The sequence below is a fragment of the Chironomus tepperi genome, unplaced genomic scaffold, assembly GCF_022539635.2.
Source record: "Chironomus tepperi strain 1889 unplaced genomic scaffold, CSIRO-AGI_Ctep_v1 contig_445, whole genome shotgun sequence".
NCBI lineage: Eukaryota > Metazoa > Arthropoda > Insecta > Diptera > Chironomidae > Chironomus > Chironomus tepperi.
This window is the reverse complement of record NW_027226567.1, coordinates 2,511,249-2,532,887: the sequence shown is the minus strand read 5'-3', so window position 1 is coordinate 2,532,887 and position 21,639 is coordinate 2,511,249. Positions and strand designations below refer to the sequence as shown.

Below are 21,639 nucleotides of genomic sequence, written 5' to 3'. Positions count from 1 at the left end.
CACGAGAATGAATGTGAATTGGAATATCTGCTGAGAGTTTTTTTTTATTTTATGTTTCGATTTATGCATGAGAGATATTAGTTCTCCTTTATATCCATTGGAAGGTAGACGATGCGAGCAGGCGCAACACTGGAAGTCTAGTTTTCAATCTTTTGTTGATGTACTGAAATTATTTTATTTATTTTTGTTAAAATTTTTTTTTATTCATAAACATTTTGGGTTCGTGATTCTTTTATCTATGCCATTTATTGAGAGATTAATACTGTAAATTATCCGACAATCATGTTCGATTCTACAAAATATTGCGATTGCTTAGACTTTTTTTTCGGCAATTTAATGTGTGAGAAATAAAAGTTTACATTTGTTTTGCTCAACAAGTTTTTTTTGACTGTTTATGTAGTCTCTTCTACTTTGACCCACACAGAGGCACATTTAGTTATTTAACTCGACATGATATCACGATTCTTGGAGGTATTTTAATATGTGAACAACTTGTTATATGATTTTTCTTGTTTCTCTTTATTTTGATTATCATTTAAATTGAACATTCTGTTCTTGGTGTGTATTTTATGTTACTGTTAAGTTGTTTGATCTAAATTTGGATGTTTAACGTCAACGATCTTTTATTGCTCATACGTCTTTCAGGGAAATAACCAAGAAATAGCCGATCGAATGATTTACGTCACTTTCTTTTCTTTATTTGCTAGAAATTCCCTTGCTAGAGATGAATTTCATGTAACAACAATTTCTTTAACCTTGTGCGTCATTGCATGGTTAATCCCAAAGTGCCGCATCACTGCAACACACTTAATATTGTTCTAGATCGCTTTATTGTTCACACAAACCCTAAGTTGAACAATTTCAAGGTTATTTAACACAAGATAAAGATTATCGAAATGTCAGCAATTTCACCATCAATAGCCTTTGATATTTTTGGATGCTACGTGTTATTTCTATTAAGAATTTAATTATTATCATCAAACAATTTAATTAAGAAAACTTTAAATGTCTACTTAGATGTTATTTATTGAAGAGCTAATTTGATGAATTTAAGAATATTTCGAAAGATGCTTTGTCAGCAAAGGAATGCTTAATTATGAAATGGCTATTTTCAATTACAAACTTTAACCTTTTTGACAATCTAAAATTTCTAAAACTGTACAATTCTAAAACATTTGTAAGGTTTTTATTCAAACTTCCGACTTTATTTTATTTCCGGAAGAGTTCCAACATTAACTCTTGTTAACCTCGACCTTTTGAATATTCTACATATTGCAACTATTTGACTAACTTTACTGATGATATTTTATTGGGTTTTTACTACGTGAATCATAAAAAATTAATAATTTTAAACAATTAAGTAATCATTGACAAAATTATAACCTCAAAAATTTACTGTATCATTAAAACCATACAATTCCTTTCCCAATCAATCATAATTTGTATTGTTTTGATTATAATCTCAACATAAATGGCAAGACTAGACACCAATGTATTGTCAATTACTTTGCCTTTCTTGTTTACTGATAAAAGCCTTTAAAATTCTAGTCATTTTGCTCTACTTGAGGCTGAATAATTATTAGCCTTGAATTACTAAAGCACGACTACCTGTTTTGCTAGCTTCTACTGGTTATTAATTTAATTCATGCAACGGTCATCTGATTTTGACTCAATAATGAAAATGGCCTTGATCACATCTTCTGAATATTAAGTTTCTTGAGAATGACTATATGCTGTATATGTGTGTATGTGTGAATCTTTTGAAAAAGTGTTTCAAGGCTAGATTAAGCATAGATTTTAACATATTATTTTAAGATGTAGATAATTGAATATTCAAGGTTCTATAAACATGAAGAGGTATAGAAAAAGATCCAGTGAACTTAATCCGGATTTGGAACTACAAAAAATCTAGTCTAAATGTGTGTAAACAACAGATTATTATTTTTAATTATGATATATTTTGCATGTTATTTGGAATTACTTTAAATAACAATAAATAAAAAAAAATATCGATAAAATCTCATTCAAGCTTCTTAACTAAATCTTATCAATTATTTCCATGCCTTTAAAAAATAAAAATCTCATTAACAAATTAAATTATCAAAATAATAATTATACTTAATTAAGTTATTTAATTGAAATAATAAAAAAAAAACGAAAAGCTTTAAATCATCCAGAAGATGAGACTTCCAGGAAGTTCCTTAAAAATTATGTGATTCTGATTACAACCATGTTGAAATATATATATTTAAAATTATTAAATGATTGCTTATTAATATTTATTGACTATATCCACTAAAAAGTAGCAGCCTCATTCGACTATGTTTTTGATCCATAACATCCAGCGACTTATTTTGCATTCTACATTCGATCATGATCCTCAATTCTAACAATTATCGTTGATTTTGATATGGCAAGTCCTGATAATTCTTTAACAATATCTTCTGTATCTTTTCGGATATCCAACGATTGATAATTTTCCTTTATGTTTGTCTTAAACTTCAATGAATCAAGATCCTTTCTAAATTCCTCATATGTTGGAATGGTTTCCATAATTGGTGATCGCTTTATGTCAGCCATGCTTAATACTGCTTTATAGTGATGTTTAGAAACGAAATAAATTAGTTTCTGACGGTTCTGTAAGGATAATTTAATTAGTGATTAATTTGGGACTTTCTAACCTGGATCTTTTAGATTTATTTGAAATATTTCAATAAATCTTGAGATTTAAGCATGAACTTTATGATTTTCCGACTCTTGATACTTACTTTTATAAAATAAATTCCTTTTGATTAAATGTTAAGCCTTGTAGACCTTAGAAACAATTAATTAAACTTGGAAATTTTGTTTGTTGTTATTTTTTTCTCAATAAACTAGAGGTTAAGTGACTTGTCAGGTATGATAAGTAATGTTGATTTCTACTTTTGACATGATCGATTTATACTGCTAGTCAGTACCTGCGAGTTGGGAATCTTTTCTACCTGTGAAACTTACATATATTACAAATATTATAACTAAAACCTAAATATAAACAGTTTTTCATCATAACAAACATTGACTGAGAATTATATAACAAAAACTTTCATATGACCGAGGGGCATGCTACGATCTGATGTAAAAACTGCTAGAAATCTCCCGCCCTATTTATACCGGTCAAAAATTATTTGAAATTTTCCGAGCATTTCAAAACGTTTGAAGAAAAATAAAAACAAAACATAAATTTAATTAAAACACAGTAAATATGTCTCTAGCTGATGAACTGCTTGCTGATTTGGAAGATGATAATGATGAGGACTTGGAGGAGCTTAAGAAGGAGAAGGATGATAGTGATGGTATGTTAAATTTCGCAAATTTTCTAAATCCATTTAATTAAACTAAATTTCTCATGTTTTAGACAACCTCGATGAGCCGGAAGATGAAAAACCTGAGGTGGAGGAGAAAATGGATATCGACATAAAGGTTGAATCCGTTAGGGATATCTGTAAACTTCATGATTCTGCTAGATTGAAGAAAATTTTAGAGGATATAACTCACTATGAAAGTAGACCAAGACAGGCATCAGAGATGATTGGAAATCTCGAAAGTGATCCAGAATATCAGCTTATTGTCGAAGCCAATAATACAGCTGTAGAAATAGATAATGAAATATCAACAATTCATAAATTTGTTAAGGACAAATACCAAAAAAGATTTCCAGAACTGGATTCTTTGATTATGCACGAAATGGATTACATTTGGGCAGTCAAAGAACTCGGCAATGACTTAGATCAAGCAAAGAACAATGAAAATTTACAAAAGATCCTCACACAAGCCACAATTATGATTGTGTCAGTTACTTCGTCAACTACACAGGGCCAATTACTTACAGAAGCAGAACTTGCAAACATCAATGAGGCATGTGACATGGCATCTGATTTAAATAATTTTAAGGTGAAGATTTACGATTACGTTGAAAGTAAAATGACATTTATTGCACCAAATTTGAGTGCTATTGTCGGTGCAAAAACAGCTGCAAAATTATTGGGTAAGTCAACGAGCCTTATTTATTGCCAAAACACTTCCCTAACATTTTTTTTCCATTCACAGGTCTCGCCGGTGGCTTAACAAAGCTCTCAAAAATGCCAGCATGCAACATCCTCGTCCTTGGAGCTCAAAAGAAAGTTCTGTCTGGATTTTCAAAGGTTGCTATGTTGCCACACACTGGATTTGTCTATTATTCAGAACTAGTTCAAGATGCAATTCCAGAATTACGACGAAAAGCAGCACGACTAGTTGCAAATAAAGCTGCATTAGCAGCACGAGTTGATGCCTCACATGAAGCTGTTAACGGTGAAATTGGAACAGCATTTAGAGAAGATATTGAAAAGAAAATTGATAAGCTACAGGAACCTCCGCCAGTTAAATTTATTAAACCCCTCCCGAAGCCACTTGAAGGCGGTAAAAAACGTCGTGGTGGTAAACGTGTAAGGAAGATGAAGGAACGATACGCAATGACTGATTATAGAAAGCAAGCAAATCGCATGAACTTTGCCGAAATTGAGGATGATGCTTATCAAGATGATTTAGGATATACTCGAGGTACAATCGGAAAGAAAAATACAGGAGGTATTAGAATGCCTCAAATTGATGAAAAGACGAAAGTCAGAATCAGTAAAACACTACAAAGGAACCTCCAACGACAAAATAATGTCATCGGAACAACAACAACGATTAAGAAGCATGTATCAGGTACAGCATCAAGTGTCGCATTTACACCACTTCAAGGACTCGAAATTCATAATCCTGGCGCTGCTGAGAAGACATTAAGTGAAGCAAACTTAAAATATTTCTCAAATACCTCCGGTTTCATGTCGGTCGGTAAGAAAGCGTTGTGAATTATTGTCCTATAAATCGTGTCTCGAGTTACTTTTCATTATAATTCAGATTCTTTTAATAAATATATATTAAATATAGATCTTAACACGCAATTTACTTTTTTGTCATGTGTTATAAAATTTAATTGAATGGAAAAAGTGACGTCAATTGATTTTAGTAAAAGAGTTTAAATAATCAATGAATTTTTACGTAAAGTATCCTAACTGCGCCGCGTTAGTTGATTGAATTTATTCCGTCTCAAATCTTTGGTAAATGGGAAGTTTGGAAGTTGTCTGGAATTTTTTTGAATGTGACGAGTATAACGTTCTTTTAAAATTTGAAAATTAGTTTCAGAAACGTACGTAAAATTGCTATAAAAAGTACTTAAAGTTGCTATAAGAAGTTACGTAAATTTGTTTCAAAACTTACGTACGTTTGTTATAAAAACGTACGCGAATTTGCTATAAATACGTACGTAGGTTTACTGTAAAATCGTACGTAAAATTGCTATAATACCGTAGTTAAGTTAGCTACAAGAAACAACGTAAGTTTCCTATAAAAGCGTACGTATTTTTGCTATAAAACGAGTACAAAATTGCTTTAAAATTCGTTTCAAATCTTCAATTTTGCTAAGTTGCTATAAAAATCGACAACAATATTCTAAAAACCTTCTGTCAGCAAATCCAGTCATACCAACTCAAAAAGCCTGATTTTCTAAAATCCAGCTATCAGATCTTGTGGCAATTGATATAAATTGAATTTTCCCATCATGAATTATAAAATATTAAAAGTTAATTTTCCAGAAACTACGCATTTTAATTTAACCGGTTCAATCAATTCATTGTGATACATTCTCTTGAATTCTTCACTTAAATATACTATATTACTTTCAATTAAGCTTTTGTCGCATTTGCGAAATATTCCGCATATTATTGGAATTTAAATGGATCTAAAGTAAATCAATTTGTTACGGTCGACTTTTATGGGCTTTTTGATTTTTTGCGACGTTTTGTAAAGAATGTATCGTTGGAGATGATTGTCATCCAAATATAATACAGCTGTTGATGATGGCTGTTTACATGCGGAAAGTCATCTGTCAACAAATTTGTATTCAATGTTGCATCGAATGTGACAAACAAAATTTAGCAATTTTTCATATGTAGTGTTTTGTCAGTTTGGTGTGGTTGATTGATTATCTGCTGGATGTTATGGCATTGAATTTGGATCAATAATCTAAGCTCTGATGTATTTCATCTGAAATAGAATTTAGAAAATAGTTTTATTTTGATGTGATTTATGCAGCTTTGCTTCTGTAATCTGTATCAACTGCTGTTTAAATAAAGCTTGATTTGATTTTGAATGAGTGATTGTGGCTTATTATTAAGGATATGCACAAATTTAATAAAATGCAATCATTCTTACCTGTTTTTGTAAAACCATACAATTTTTTTCCTGTCAACAAAGAAAACATTTGTATGGTTTCAAATTTTGAATATCAAATGACGGTTAAAAAATTTGTTTTTCATTTAAGAAAATTGTCTTCTTCTTCCTTAAAATTTTCATCTCTCGTGCATATTCCTAAAGGTTAATGCGCCTTTCTATCTACACGTTCATAACTTTGACAGGAACTTTCATCTGACAGTGTCTTAAATATTAATTTAGCCTAAAGTCTAGACAGTTTGATCCTAAATCGCAATAAAAATAATAAATTTTCTTCACAAACAAATGATACAGAATTGCCAATGTCAGGGAAAGAGGAAAGAAAATCGATAAACGTCTTTGTCAACAAAAAAAACTCATGTTAATTTTAGACACAATCTAGTTATAATTAATACAAAATTTTACTTTTCAGCTACAGAAAATGCAAAGAATTTGTTATTGTGCATTTTCATTTTATTTTTAGTGCTGTTGCAGCTATAAAATTTTGATTATTTGCTTTAATAGGACTTTTTCCCTCTGTTTCTCTGTGTGAATGGCTTGAATACTTGTTGGGTGGATGTTTTATTGCAAAAAAATATGATAATTGAAAAAATAAAGAAATTTTGTTGGGAACATTCCAAAAAATCACGGGGCAAAACTGTGCCTCTACATTATAAATTCTATGTCATGCATGTATTTATATAATAAAAGTTCCTTCCTCTCGCGCTTCCTACAGTCGAATTGTCTTGAAAAATATTTTTTTTGTTTATGGCACTTTGTTCTACTCGGAATGTTTACATCTGACTTCCTTTACCTTTTTACTAGATTTATGTACAATATGATTGACTTATTCTCACATTATGTGCCAAGATCATGTGACTTACATCTGTTTTTGAGCGATTTTAAATAATTTCTATTGAGGTTGGGAATTTTTCATAGCTGACATCCACAATGTCGTATCCTGGACAGTCGCAAGGGCGTCGTTATGTTGTCGCAATAATGACAAAACTTGAGGATGCTCTGAATTTTGATTTCGGCTTAAATTTAACGCGAAAAATGAAAATTGTCAGCACGTGTTCGACAAAGGTATTTTGGCGCCAAAACCCAAAATGATCTTCTTTATAGACGTCATTAACAAAAAATCCCCAAGTAATTGTACATTTATCATTAATTTTACATTTCAAAATTTCTCGTGGGAATAACTGTTGTGCCTTGATGTCATGGAAAGTTTTCTACTGTTTTCTAAGACAAATCCAATACTAACTTAATGGAAGTAGACTGAGTGTCAAAAAAATCATTCTGAGGATGTTGTCCCACTGTTCCAAATGAACAAAAAAACTGTAGGATGTCTGAGTAAAACAGTTGTCAAAATATCAATTGAGTTATTTTTCTTATTTCACATGTCATTACCCGACCACTTGATGGGTCTGCATTTTTTTGTTATGTGACATGCAAGCACACCAAAAGGAATTAAGTCTTTGACCTCAACCACTCGACTGTTTTTTGATTGATTTTATTAATTGCTGCCAATTTGGATCAAATTTCGGTATTCTTATTACAATTACTGACGTGATATCGCATAGCTGAATATTAAGCACGAATTATTTGAATTACATAATGCAATTAAGTTTTCTCCGTATTTCACCATGATGTGGAACAATATGAAAGCATTGAGATCATCAAAGAGATTGTAAATTGACATTTTAGAATATGATACTGAATATATTTAGATTGTAAACAATGCTTTGAGCTACGGTAAAGGAATTCAAGATTGAATATCAGAGAAAGTTTACATGAAGCATATTGGATACTGTGTCTTTGTCTGTCTTTATGCTCTGGTTCCTTGTCTGTTCGGGACAAGCCACACTTAAACCTGCGTTCTCTATCCAATGCTCATTATACAGCTCTTATCGCTGTATTGGACCAAAACACAAATCCAACAATTCAAGGGATAGATGAAGTTATCTTCAACATCATTATAATTGCTAATCAAGTGCTGTTGTTCAGCCATGAATAAAAAAAGTTTAATCTAGTTATCTTTGCAACTAAACAATTAAAATTTTTGAACAGATAATTGCTTAAAATCAGTGCTGTCGAAGCTCTGTGCCGCGGCACATTAGTGTGCTTCAAGCTATTTGGATATACAATGTAGCGCATGCCGTGTACGGTCTTGTTCGTGCCTTACAATCAAAGTGTGTCGTGGCACAAAAATTATGGACAACACTGCTTTAATCTGATAAAATATACGTAATTACTCATCATAACTAAGTTATACAAGTTAATGATTCTATAACAATGCATTTTACTCAACAAGTGAAATTCTGACAACAATCCTGACTCATCAATTAGTTCTTTTTCAATAAAGTCTAAAAATATTGCAAATTAAGTATAAAAGTTCAATTTGTTTAATAAAAAATTCAATAATTTTTACATCGATCATTAACAAAGCGTGCAAATAATTATCAAATAATAATTAGTTAATGCATTTTATTGCAACGTTGTAAGAATTTAAACGTGACTGTAGGAAAAAAATGTAGTAAAATTTCCTAATAAAATAAAATAAAATTTAAATGAGTTCAAATTTCTCAGAAGTTATTCAGTTGACACATAAGATCGTGATTAAATGTGGTTTTTATGAAAATTGCACGAATTTCTAATAAGTCTGGGAAATCACAAGGGCGAGGGGAATATGTAGATATGAATTTTAAACAAGATTGCTTGATTTAAGTGCTTAGAAAATTAGTCTAGTCATGGTTACATGGCATAATCGAAGAGCACAATGTGTTCGCAAGGGAACCACATTGTCACCGTGTTAATGGCGAGTTATAAAGCTATCCTGACGGCGTCGTGATATGCAGATGATTTCCCGACGGCGGAAAATGCAATTCACTGCATTGTGTCACTCGGGATGTATCCTCATGACATATTCCTTCGAACAACCAATTAGGGATTAAATATACAATTTCCCAATAATTTCTAAGACATTTTTATATTTGTGTTCTTATGAATGTATATTTACTCGGCCGACAGTTCGTCTGTATGCATATCATATTACATTCAATTTACATTGCTTATCAATTGAACTATATCTATGTGTGTAGGATCAAGAATACAATTTTCAGATCTATATTTCTCGACCAGGCTTTTAGGCACTAGATTCGATCCTCTAATTGCATATCGTGATATACTCAATCTATCGTATCAACAGATCATCAATCCCAGTGCCGTTTGCTATAAGCAAACCCTACATTATATCCGTTTCTATTGTATCAATATTCCATCCTTAAGATATGCTTATGGCTCCTAGTTCACCTTACCAGTGCGACACCATGCGACGAATGTGCTGTCAGAGCAACTTCACGTCTGACCATTAATAGGGTTTTGTTTTCTTTAAATCAGTGATGAGCAACCTGTAATCTACTAAAAATTCTTGGAAGTGTCATGAACCAAATTCCAAGTACTGTATAGGTCAAGGCATAACATCAAGGTAAGTCGCGATAAATGAAAGTTTGCCCACAACTGGTTTAAATTGTCATAAATTCTTAGACCTCACTCCTTCTCCTGTTCCTTTTGTCCCTAATAACGGCCACTAATAAGTGAACGCTTTAGAGTATACATATACAGAAGAACCAGACCTAATACAATTTTAATCATGAATCGATTTTTCCAATTCAACAGTTTGATGCACCGCAATCCAATCCAATTCAGTCCACAATTCAAAGAAGCGTTTAAGCCAATCCAATTCCAATATCTCTGCATTTCCCCTAAACTTGTTTTTCCAATATTTTTTTCCATTTATTTTCGTTCATATCTATCAGTTTCACATGAAAACTCAATGACCTTGTAAATCAAATATGTATCATCAACGATAGAACTGATATTCCCTAGAAAGTATTTGATTTCTAGTTTTAAATTGTGAATATACATCATAACTAGTAATCAAGTGAATGTTTACTAAACAATAATGAACTATATTTCAATGTCATGATTGAGTTTTTGTAGAGGAAGAGAAAGAAAAAAATTTTCTTTCATGTGAACTGCGGCAAGTGATGAGTAAATTACAGTATAGATTTCATCTCCAACTAAGCACAAATGCAATTTAATTCACAATTTTCATTAGAGTATGAAATTCATTATCGGATGATAAAACTTAATGAACGCATTTTGTCACATAGTATGCACAAATGAAGACGCAAAAAGAAGAGCTTGTCACTCGGCCACTTGAACTTATAATATCGTTGTAAATAAAGATCAAACTGCTGAACAATAATAGACGGCGCCAACGTGAATGCAAAATATCACGCTTGTATTTTATATAATTTACTGCTCGGTTGAGAGGAAGTGTGCATCATTGACATGATCGCTCGTTGCATACAATCATCGTGCATATTCATTCTGAAATTTATTTTTGAGTATTTCTGCAGTGACGTTGGAGAGAAACTCGATGCTTAAACTTTCTATTGAACATCCGCAGCTAGAGACCATCCCAGCTCCACCACTGTGTCACAGCAATCTTTTCCGCCACTCGAGTAGTCAATTTGACTTATTAGTTCTCCCTAATGACTGATTAGATAACTAGAAAATTGAATTTTTGCTTACAAATCAGTTAAATAGATGATTTGTTGTTCAGTTTGACTGGATATAAGCAATTCACTCTTTGATATCACAAATAACGTAATCAAATGCCAATCTATTTTTATAAAAAAATACAGAACAGAAGGCATTACTGCTCTAGTTTTTATCTGATTGAAATGTTATTTTCCCTTTTTTATGATTAAGTAAACAAATTTGATCTTGATTTTATTGCAGAGGAAACGCAATATAATACAGCAACTGTGCTTATTTTGCATGGAGCTTTCCAGAGAAATCTCTAATTTAAGAGAAATTGATCTTTAAACACAGAAGATGCTGATGTAAATAGAGTAAACATGCAATTGTAAACACAAGCCATGTAAGGATGCTAAAAATGACTTTTATTATAATGAATCATGCTTCAAGTAAGTTTATGAGTAATATGAGGGAAATTGAATGGATTAACCACTTGTTAAGAGCTGTTTTTAATAGTCTAATAATTAAATTAAGGCAAATTTTCGATGTTTAATGCTGAAAAAGTGAAGAAATAATAGAAATGAAATAAAAGGGGTATGAAACTAATTCAATAGATTGATTAAGGGTATTTAACTATGAATAATTTAATAAAATTCAAACTTTTTCAGTTACAATCTCTTTAAATTCACATTTCTAGATGACAAAATCAATTATTTAGTTGCAAACTCAGAAACATTTAGGTTGACAGCGTAATTAACATCAATTTCAACAATCCTTATTAGATGCAACAGAAATCACTTTAATAGATGAACATGCACTAAAGAATACGCCTTTATGTCAAGGATAATGCCAAGTATAATGTGAATAATTAAATTCCTCCATTGAGGCATTTTTCATTAGCTTGATGGCATCAGTGTAGATATAAAAATACTCTATAATATTTTATACAATTTATAACTGTTTAATAAAATAAATAGACACAAAAGTGCGCTTTATTTTAAACGATATGACGTTGATGTTTATTCTCCTAATAACTTGCAAATAAAACAATTGCACAAAAAGGTACGTAATGCGAACCTCACCTCATTTTTTAAAGATTTACAATCTAGACGTCATTAATATATCTAGCTATTGATCACGAGTACCCTAAATAAACCAAATTCAGTTCTGCATGTTCACAATTGACGTAAATGCCTCTTAATCAGCTCCTTTAGTTGACAATGAATGACAAATATTTTGAAAAAATATTGTATCGACTCATCGTATCGAAATTTCCTTTTGACTATATGCATATCTATTTAGTCTGTATCATCGTGAGTATGAAACAAAAATGCAACTGCAAAAAAAAACTATGAGTGGAAAATTCCCAAACTAATACATAAGCCGACTGCAGAAAAGCTAAAAAAATTGTATTTATGAATGGAACGGCATTTATCGCTGCATAGATATATTCACACTTTACAAATTTGGAATATCCGATAAATGTGATTTTTCTAACAAGTAAATACAAAATAGGTCAGTGGAATCATTAATTTGCAATTGTAATGCATATATATAAACGTAGCGTCATGTACATAAATTAAAATGAAAGATTTCACAATGACACTCAGGTGGAATCACGATAATTAAATTAAAAAATTGGAGAAGAGAAGTTGGAAAGTCCTTGGAAGAGCTAAAATGAAGCGCATTTTATTTTGAAAGGTTAATTAGATTTTGAATCATTTCTATTCAAAATTTAACGGATTTTGAAAATTCAAACATCAGAACGACACAAAGTTATTCAAAATGTCACGTTTTCCAAAAATTCAAGCTGTAACCTCGATTGTCACATTTTCATGGCAGCCAGATGGTGAACAGATAGCTTCCAAGTGGCAATTTGTATGGCAGTTAGAATGAAAGTTGCCATTTGGAATAATTTGCGATTAAAACTGTTCAAAATTCATAGACTTTTAAAAATTCAAAATTGTTTGAATTTCAACGTTTTTTAAAAAATTCAAATTTCAAAGGATTTTTATTGTCCAAAAAAACCAAAATTTAACGGTTGAAAATTATTTGTATTTAACGGTTATCAAAAAAAAAGCTTAAAATGCTCAAAATTATTCAAATTTTAACGGTTTTTTGAAAAAAATATTGGAGCATTTTTTTTAAAAAGAGAACTAAATCAGCCTCAATATTTTCAAAAAAAAACCGCAAATCAATAATCTCAACTACTCATAATTAGCAATTCAATCAGTTTTATCAATCCATTAATTCAGTCATTAAGCCATCAAATTAACCTGTCAATTAGCCAGTCGCCAACCCAATCAACCTATAACTGAATAATTTACTCGCTTTGTAAATTTCCTGTTGTCATTTTCAGTGTATAATCCATTACTAGCCAGCTCCCTTACTATAGTCTGTAATTTACAATATATTTTAAGTCTGTAATAAAAATAGCCTATAAATAGTATGGAGAAATCTAGAATAATGGAGAAAAGTAAGAGACACGACTGCATAATGGAAACTTTTTTTTTTTCATTCCTGCAAGTCTCGTGCAGATTTTAATACAAAATGACAACATTTTAGAGTTAGTAAACTCAGCAAAAAATTTTTATTACTCGTTGATTACTTCGATTTATTATAAAATATAAAATTTTTCCTTTTTTTACTTAATAGCTAGTTTTAATACATCTATGCTTAATATTTAAGTCAATTATTTAGATATTTGTCAATATTGTCCGATAATAAGTTGGACATGGATATTATTTTTTCTTGATATATGCAGTTAATTTTGGTATAGGTAAGATTTGCAAAACACGCACCTGTGACAAGCGAAAACCGTACAAATTCTTGATAATTTGTATGGATTTGTAAGAAAAACCAAGGATTTGTAAGAAAATTATCAAGAATTTGTACGGTTTTTCTTACAAATTATCAAGAATTTGTACGGTTTTTGTCTGTCGCAGGTGCCTTTTTTGCAACTCTGGTTTAGGTAAGGTTAATCAATTGAGTGGAATGCTCTCTCTATTAACAAAAATATAACCTAATATTCTGTGAACTTAAAGTGCCTTAAAAATTGCTTCAAATTATTATTTGGAATTGAAATCTTCTACTGATCTTAACAGAACTGATGATGCAACAATATTGATCAAAATTCGACCGAGTGACCCAATTTTTTTTACATTCCCAAAGGGTGCATGTGTACAAATCCGACTAAATTGTTGCGACAGGTTGTTATGTTAACTTCTATGAATGTGAGATTATCATTTACAAAGCTTTATTCATATCATGTAATCCTAAACGTGCTCTTTACTGAATCTACATCATTAACGCTAAAGATGAAGCTGCTTGAGCATCTTAATTACTTGCCTTAAGTCTTTAATTATTATCAATTAGAGTTTTCTAAGTAACTTTCTATAAGTAACTGCCTAGTAATGAATTGTGAGAATTGAGGATTGAGAGTTTAGGTTGTGGCAGGGCTTTAACGTCTGCATAGTGACACTGCAGTGTCTGTTGATAGACAAGCTTGACATTACTTCTACTATGTCACCTTATGATAGTGTAAATACTTCATTGATGACCAATAAGTCTAAGCTTGTAAGTTATATCAACAATCTATCCAAATCCAGAACATCTGTGACTTTTCATGTCTCCCACTTCCTCAAATTCTTAATTCACATGTGCAAAATATTCACAACTGATGTTTTATAAACTTTACAGTGTTTTTAGCAACAATTAAGTCATTAAAATATGATTCATTAACATTACATCATCATTACTTCTAATTTGCAGCTATAAATAATTAATGGGATTTATACTCAGTCGTCTGGATATAAATTGCATTATAATTTGATTCTGATCGAGATTTAAAATTAAAATTAAACGAAGCAGATAAAACTGGGGATGTTTATAGTTTTTGTAAACTATTCCTTAATTGATCAGGAAATTTCTGGAAGATTTATTGCGATTCTCTGTGGGATTCCCAACAAAAGAATGACTAACAAGGTCATCTGGCACTACAACTACGTACAACTGTACTTATGAGTGTCAGTTTAGAGAAGCTACAAGTTTTTATAGCAAAATCGATATTTTGTGCTATTTGGAAGGTTTCTCTAAAGCTTGTAAGCTTGATTTTAGGGCAGATGTTCACTCGACAAGGGTTATTTAAGAATTAACCATTGTTAGGAATCAAATCCGCATTTTTATGACTTCCTTAAATAGAAAATCAGAGAAAATCTATTGATTCTCCATAATAGGAAGTCTAGATTGATGTGAATGACAATATTTAGTAAGCAATTCATCAATATGAATATTTGCATTCAATTCACAATTACAGTTGAAGCTTAAACCTGTTAATAGCTCACTAAGCTCTGTATGACTCAGAAATGACAAAAAAGTCACTTAAAATACCAGAAAGTGTGCCATGATTTTGAATTTCCAAACGACACGCTCGACTTTACTAGAGCATGGCACACATCATCAAATTTGGAACATATATTAAAATTAATTTTACTTGGTCACGATGTCAGTCACTTCAATTAGTCCAAAAATAACTCCTCTTTTTTAGTTCACTCATCAGAACATGATTGAGCATGAGCATTATTTTGATGAATAAAGAGCTTCATTCATTAATAACTTCAAGGTCGTCTGTATTTACATTTTTTCTCTCCTTACAATTAATATCGTTTTGAGTCGGTTATGTGAATTCAGACAACCTTGAACATTTTACCGGCTTCGTTCGATCAGGAATAAATTTTTAATTGATTCTTAGAAATTTTTAATAAATCTCAATTGTTCCTGTTTGATCCAACAATAAGTTGCTATGGATTTTTCCATAATAGCTTTGATTCAGTTCTGCATGAATAAATTAACAATTTCAATTCCATAAAAGTAGTTAACATAATTAAATAATTTAACAAAAATTATCATCATCATAAAAAGTTTTAACGTCCAATCATCAACTTAATGCATTGCAATTGCATAATATAATTAAAAAAACTTAATTTAAATTCTGATTTCATCTACAAAATGTTTCTAAATTTTTCCACTAGGCACAGTAATGATTTTAATAAATCATTTAATATAGCGCCCTGAGCCATTCACGTATTTTTGTTTTTATAAATATTGGCATTTAAAATAAATATTTTGTCACTTTTAATGCACAAAATATGAATTAAAAACTTTCTCAAACATATCACAGAATTTTCCAATTTTTTTTCTTTGCATTGAATTTCCTTTAAGTCATTTTTTAATTTTTTATCTCAATTTAAGAACCGATTCATATTTTTTAGAGAGAGTTTTGTTGAGTAAATATCGGTCATTTTAGTGAAAACCTTCAGCTACAGTCCAATAAGCAAATAAACAACATTTCAATAGAAAGCGGAAGTACTTCGCAATTTTACGTAAAATTTACGTCATCTGACGCAATTTCTAATAAATTTTTTTGTGTCATAAAATTCAAATGACTTGCGTAGGTTGTTGCCTTGAATAATAAACAAAAGGACTATTTGCTGACGATTCTGACTAAAAATGATCTTTGTGAGCGATTAAGTGCAGTAAAGTTGTCATCAACGGCATTAAATTAGAGATTAATTAGGCAATGAGCCAAGTATAGAAGTAGTATTGGGTGGAAAAACGGCTAAAATTGGAATTTAGCACAAATTTTTCAAATTACAGGATTTTAATAAATAAAATGTAATTAATTGCCAAAGTAGCTAGACTGTCAAAAAGTTAGTTTTAAGCTAGTCTTTATAAATTCAGCTTTAATCAAGCTTAAACCAAAATTTTCAAAATTTAAATCAAACTTTTCAAAAAAATTTCAAAAATTTGAATTGAAATTGAATTAAAATACTCGTTTGAAATTCAAATTATAAAGGATCATTTACTCTTTAATCATCATATCTTAGCCATTAATGCTAAATATTTACAATTTTAATACAATTCATCGCTCGAGCTTTAAACAAATTTTCACCCCCAAGTAGCATAAAACATGATTAAATACGACCAAGAAAAATCGTGTCATGGTTTTTGTTTTATGTTTTACATACTTTGTGTCATTGAGTTATGCTGCATGGGGTTGAAAACATTTTACGCTTTTAAAAACTAATAAAACATTCTAATTTATTAGAAATTTAAACTTTTTTTTGGTGTTTTACTGGATCTTAATATAAGTACATTATGCTTTTTAAAAATGCATACTCAAATTCCACTTCCATAGAGCTTTTCTATGACAAACTTATTAACATTTTAAAATTCATTAAAATATGTGCCTCAATTTTGATTCTTTTTAAAATTTTCTTCTAATTTCTTTCAAATTCGAACAAGAACTCTTTTGAACTAACTTTTGTCATTAAATATTGACAATAAAACTTTTCTGGATATCAAATTTGTCATTAAAAAAGATCTTGAAGATTATGTAAATTGAAACACTTTTGCCATTTTTCTAAAAAGTACTACAAAAATTATTATCATTTTGTTTACAAAATAACTTTTTCTTTTTTGCAATTTGATATGATAAGGGTAAGCAGCGCTTACTTAATAATTAATTTAAAAACATATTTTCTTGCTTATTTTGCAATTATTTCTTACTAGTTTTGATGAAATCAGTGAGAGTTATTAAAGTGCAGGAGGAGAAAAAACCAATAAAAATATTGATAGGGAAGTAAAATGCACAATAGTGCTATAATTAAAATTAATTGATATATAATATTTCATAGTTAGTGAAAATTAAACAAGACTACGTAATAGTAAATCAATAAACAATTGCAATTAGTCATTGATAAGATTACTTTTACTGGTTCGTATGTAGTTTAAGTGGATTTCTTTTTTGCAATCAGGTTGACAAGATTCAGATTGATTTTGGAGTATTTTGGATGGTAAACAAGATAATTCAAAACGTGTTGAGCTTTGATTTGACATTAATTGGTCTAATATAGGAAAAGTTTTCTTTAAAATTCTTTAAAAATTGGAAATTAATCCAAATTTAAATTCAAATTCAAATCAAAATTCAACTTCAAATTCAAATTCAAATTGAATCTAAATCCTAATTCAGATTCAATAAGAATTCAAATCGAAATGATTCAAAATTGTCAAATTGAAGATGAATCAAAATTCGAATTCAAATCTAAATCCAAATTCACTCTAAATCCAAATTGAATTCAAATTCAAATTCAAAATTCAAATTAAATCCAAATCCAAATGATTCCAAAGTGTCTCAAAACCTGAAAGGATTGCAATAACAAAATGTATTAGTCATCCACCTATAACATTTAAGCAACACAAGTAACCTTATCATTCAGGAAAAAACAAAACTAACTCAAAAATTCTTCCAGAAATAAGTTAATTAAAATCAAAAGAAAATTCCTTCAAACTTAGTTTAATTAACTTACTGACTCATCTAATAATTAACAAGCTGTTGCATTTTACAAGCATATTTCACTTGCCAATCTACGTAGTTATTTTGTCTAGGTCACGTCTTTAAAGCACTCTTTTCTTACTCATTCCATAATTTACAAAAAATTTTTCACATCTTATTTTTCTCATTCCTTTCAAGATATTGCAATACAGACACTGCTGTGTCTTATAAAAAATTGTTTGTTTTGCTGATGATATTAATTATATTCATAAATTTATGTGTATGTTGTAATAAAATCTTAACTTATGAATTCTAATTTTACCAATAATCCGATGAAATAGTATCGTTGGTATGAATATTTTTACTGCTGATTAAGTTACTTAAAGCAATTCAAATTAGAATAAACTTCTCACTGCACTGATGCTGATCATCGACGTCGGAACTTTCATCTTCTGAATCAGTTTGTATTAACTTGAACTGACGTTCTAAGGCAGCTATTTCAGCACTTGAAGCACTCACTAATTTCTTACTTACATCTGATGATGGACGCCTTAATGGTGATGAAAGGTCGACTGAATGCGATTTTCATGATCTTGTTCCTTCGCTTGATGAGCTTTTCTTGAAAGCCTTACATAATCGGTCGACAAGTCGATTATGGAATTTATTCAAGCTGTTTTGACTGTCAGCGACTTTAGCCCGCGGCGGTGATGTTGTGTCCTTCATCGAATAACTTCGTCCATTTCCCATACCTAATGATGTCTGTGATGTACGTGAATTGACACGTGAGAAATGGTTTCGTGATGCTGCAACACAACTTGCTGTACGACGTGGACTAAGGAATGACTCATGTCCTGGTGATGTTGACATAGATGTTGATTCTGACACTTTACGGCTGCGGCCATTTGACTTGCCAGTTGATGATGAACGGTTACGTCCGTTATTCATCTTATAGATGTCATAGTCACTACGCATTAATGGTATTTGAAAAGCCATTGCAATTGAAAATTTGTTTTTGATGCCTTTAAGAGTTTGTGGATCAAAATATTTACTAGTCGTTGGTTCTTCTTTTTCTTACTTTGTAGGAAGAACGTGCCGAATATATTGATTTTCTATCGTTTGTTGAACGTAAGAAAAGAAAACTTTTGCACATAAATTTCTCTTTTTTTTTCTTTAAATCGTTCCTTTACTACGCACTTTTATTTTGTTCCTTTCGGCTTTTTTTAGGATAACGTGGTGTCTGTCACGTAAATAATTTTTTCCTTGCTTGGAAAAATCGATAATCGTGCCGGATGAATATTTTACTTTATTCACTTCCTTGTTAAAATGTTTTTTGGTTTTTAAACTTTTATTTCACTTTGAAATATTTTTTCACATTTATTTCACAATATTTTGAAATTGTTTTCCATAAAAATTGAAAATTTTCGAGAAAAATTAATTTTTCCTTTAAGAATTTTTCACTTGTTTTCTGTTTAAAGTTTGGAGTATAAGTGAGTCTGTGTAGTGAATGCGAGTAAATTTATTAAGAATGAAAGCTCGTCGGGTTTATGGATGTGGTAGTGAATTGCATACAAGTATGTGCAAAATACATAAGATAGAGACAGACGTCATGTAAGGGGAATGGAAGTGAGTTGATTTTTTGGATTTATTTTGTAAATTTTGTTTGAAATTTTAAGCTTATATTCTTGAAGATTTTGGTTCTTACTAATTTTTAGTGGCTTAATTTGTAAAATTAATGTTGATTTTAAATTGAAATAAAGCCTAAAAGAATGTCAAATAAAAAGTCGTTGCACAGATTTTTGAATAGAAAATTATCAAAAATTTAAATAAATTTCTACAGTTGTAATATTTATGACAATTGATTCACAGCTAAAGTATTGAAATGAACTGATAATTTTTTACCAAAATCAGAAAGCTTTATATAGTAACTTATAACTTTATATAATTTGTTATAATTTGATAAACAATATAAAATACGACTCAAATTTCAATGAATCACATTTAATTAATAAAAACAACCCAACTTAAGCTATAACATTTATCATTCTTCAGGGCTTATTTTTTCAAAATTAAAACGCAATTGCAATAATAAAACATCAATTTTTGTAAGAATTAAAAAGAATATAACAATTTTAAAACAGGACAAATTAAATTCAGTGCAAAAAATCTTGAGTAACTAACTGAATAAATGATATTGTTCCAGAAAAATTAAATATTTACTCATGTGAAAATTGATAAACAGAAATTTCTAAAGAAAAGTATTATACTGCATTTATTGATTTAGCATCAAGATGTCATGTTATGAAATAGTTTGTCATTATTATAAAAATAGGAAAATTTCCTTTTTTTAACATTTAATTTAAATCAAACTGATAATGAGAATGCGACAGAGAAGTAAGTAAAATATTAAAAATGTAAATGACGTACAACATGCTGAAGTTCACTTTTATTCATTTTTAACTCTTTTTTGAAATTCATCGTCTTTTTTTCGCACACGTGCTTGATTATTTTGAAGAAAATCATATTTCAATCAAGGATTTGCTGCTTTTTTGTTGTTGGTCTGTTATTTTGATTGAGCGTAAGTAATCCCGAATATTGAATGCTCGTTTCAATCATTTGTATTTTTGCAAGCGATAAAGATTTAAAGGTAAATTAACAGATTCATTAATTTTATTCTAAGCAAATTCTGAGTTTTGCTTCATTATTGACGTTTCTCAAATCGCAAGTCTCTTAAGTCTTAAGCATCGCTGCGTTTATGCTGACACGTTTATTAGCCAAAATTTGTTTACTTAGAGAAAGTTAGCTGAAACTTCATTGTATTTATTTGCTATGATTATGGATTTACCGAAATGATTCATTTTGAACCAGTAACTAATACATTACATATTACCTGTTGCTGACATAGGATCAACATTAAAATTTCCATAACTAGGTTTAGAACAAATTCAAGCTTCGTTTCAATCTTCTACAAGGATAGCTTGATAATTTCAGAGTTAAAAACCTTTAAATGTTATCGATATTCTTTTCGTAAGGTAATCTCGAAGCTCAAATTTCTGCTTTTCCCCGCCAATCTCCTTGTTCTTGACCTGTTCCTTTAGATCAACGTTGTTTACAGCTTCAGTTTTATTTTAAACGGTTTTAATGCCTTAATTATCATTATTATAAATAATTATGAAACCCCTAATCTCTCCTAAACAATGGACATCATCAATGAATGATTCTAAAGCAGGTTGAAAGCAGTAAACAAGAATGCTTAGTTCTACGAAGCTTCGCGAAGATAGAATTCATCTCCGGTTTTTTTTAAGAATGACAACTTTAACAATGATTGGTTTTAAAATGAAAATTATTCAACAATCTTTTAAAAGGCTTTAGAATGTTTTGTTTAGAAAATAAACTTGATGACTGCATTGCTAATGAATTTCATATTACTTCCGAGATAAAGATTACACGATCAAGCAGTCAATCGATTATTTATTGCTGTTTATTTG

At 30.1% G+C, this 21,639-nt stretch overlaps 2 protein-coding genes and 1 long non-coding RNA gene across 3 annotated transcripts; 1 reads left to right on the top strand and 2 right to left on the bottom strand.

Moving 5' to 3' along the window:
• Positions 1-1,164: 1,164 nt before the first annotated feature.
• LOC139098340 (uncharacterized) lies at positions 1,165-3,169 on the bottom strand. The gene is made up of 2 exons (XR_011545171.1): positions 2,769-3,169; positions 1,165-2,637 (listed from the first exon to the last, which is right to left on the bottom strand). It is a non-coding gene; the product is annotated as an uncharacterized lncRNA (long non-coding RNA).
• A 5-nt stretch (positions 3,170-3,174) lies between these two features.
• Positions 3,175-4,952, top strand: Prp31 (pre-mRNA processing factor 31). The gene is made up of 3 exons (XM_070650498.1): positions 3,175-3,332; positions 3,395-4,024; positions 4,087-4,952. Exons 1-3 carry the CDS (start codon positions 3,242-3,244, stop codon positions 4,872-4,874), a joined length of 1,509 nt encoding a protein of 502 aa, XP_070506599.1. The 5' UTR covers positions 3,175-3,241; the 3' UTR covers positions 4,875-4,952.
• A 9,101-nt stretch (positions 4,953-14,053) lies between these two features.
• Positions 14,054-19,844, bottom strand: LOC139098092 (uncharacterized). The gene has a single exon (XM_070650211.1). It carries the CDS (start codon positions 19,145-19,147, stop codon positions 18,740-18,742), a length of 408 nt encoding a protein of 135 aa, XP_070506312.1. The 5' UTR covers positions 19,148-19,844; the 3' UTR covers positions 14,054-18,739.
• Positions 19,845-21,639: the final 1,795 nt, after the last annotated feature.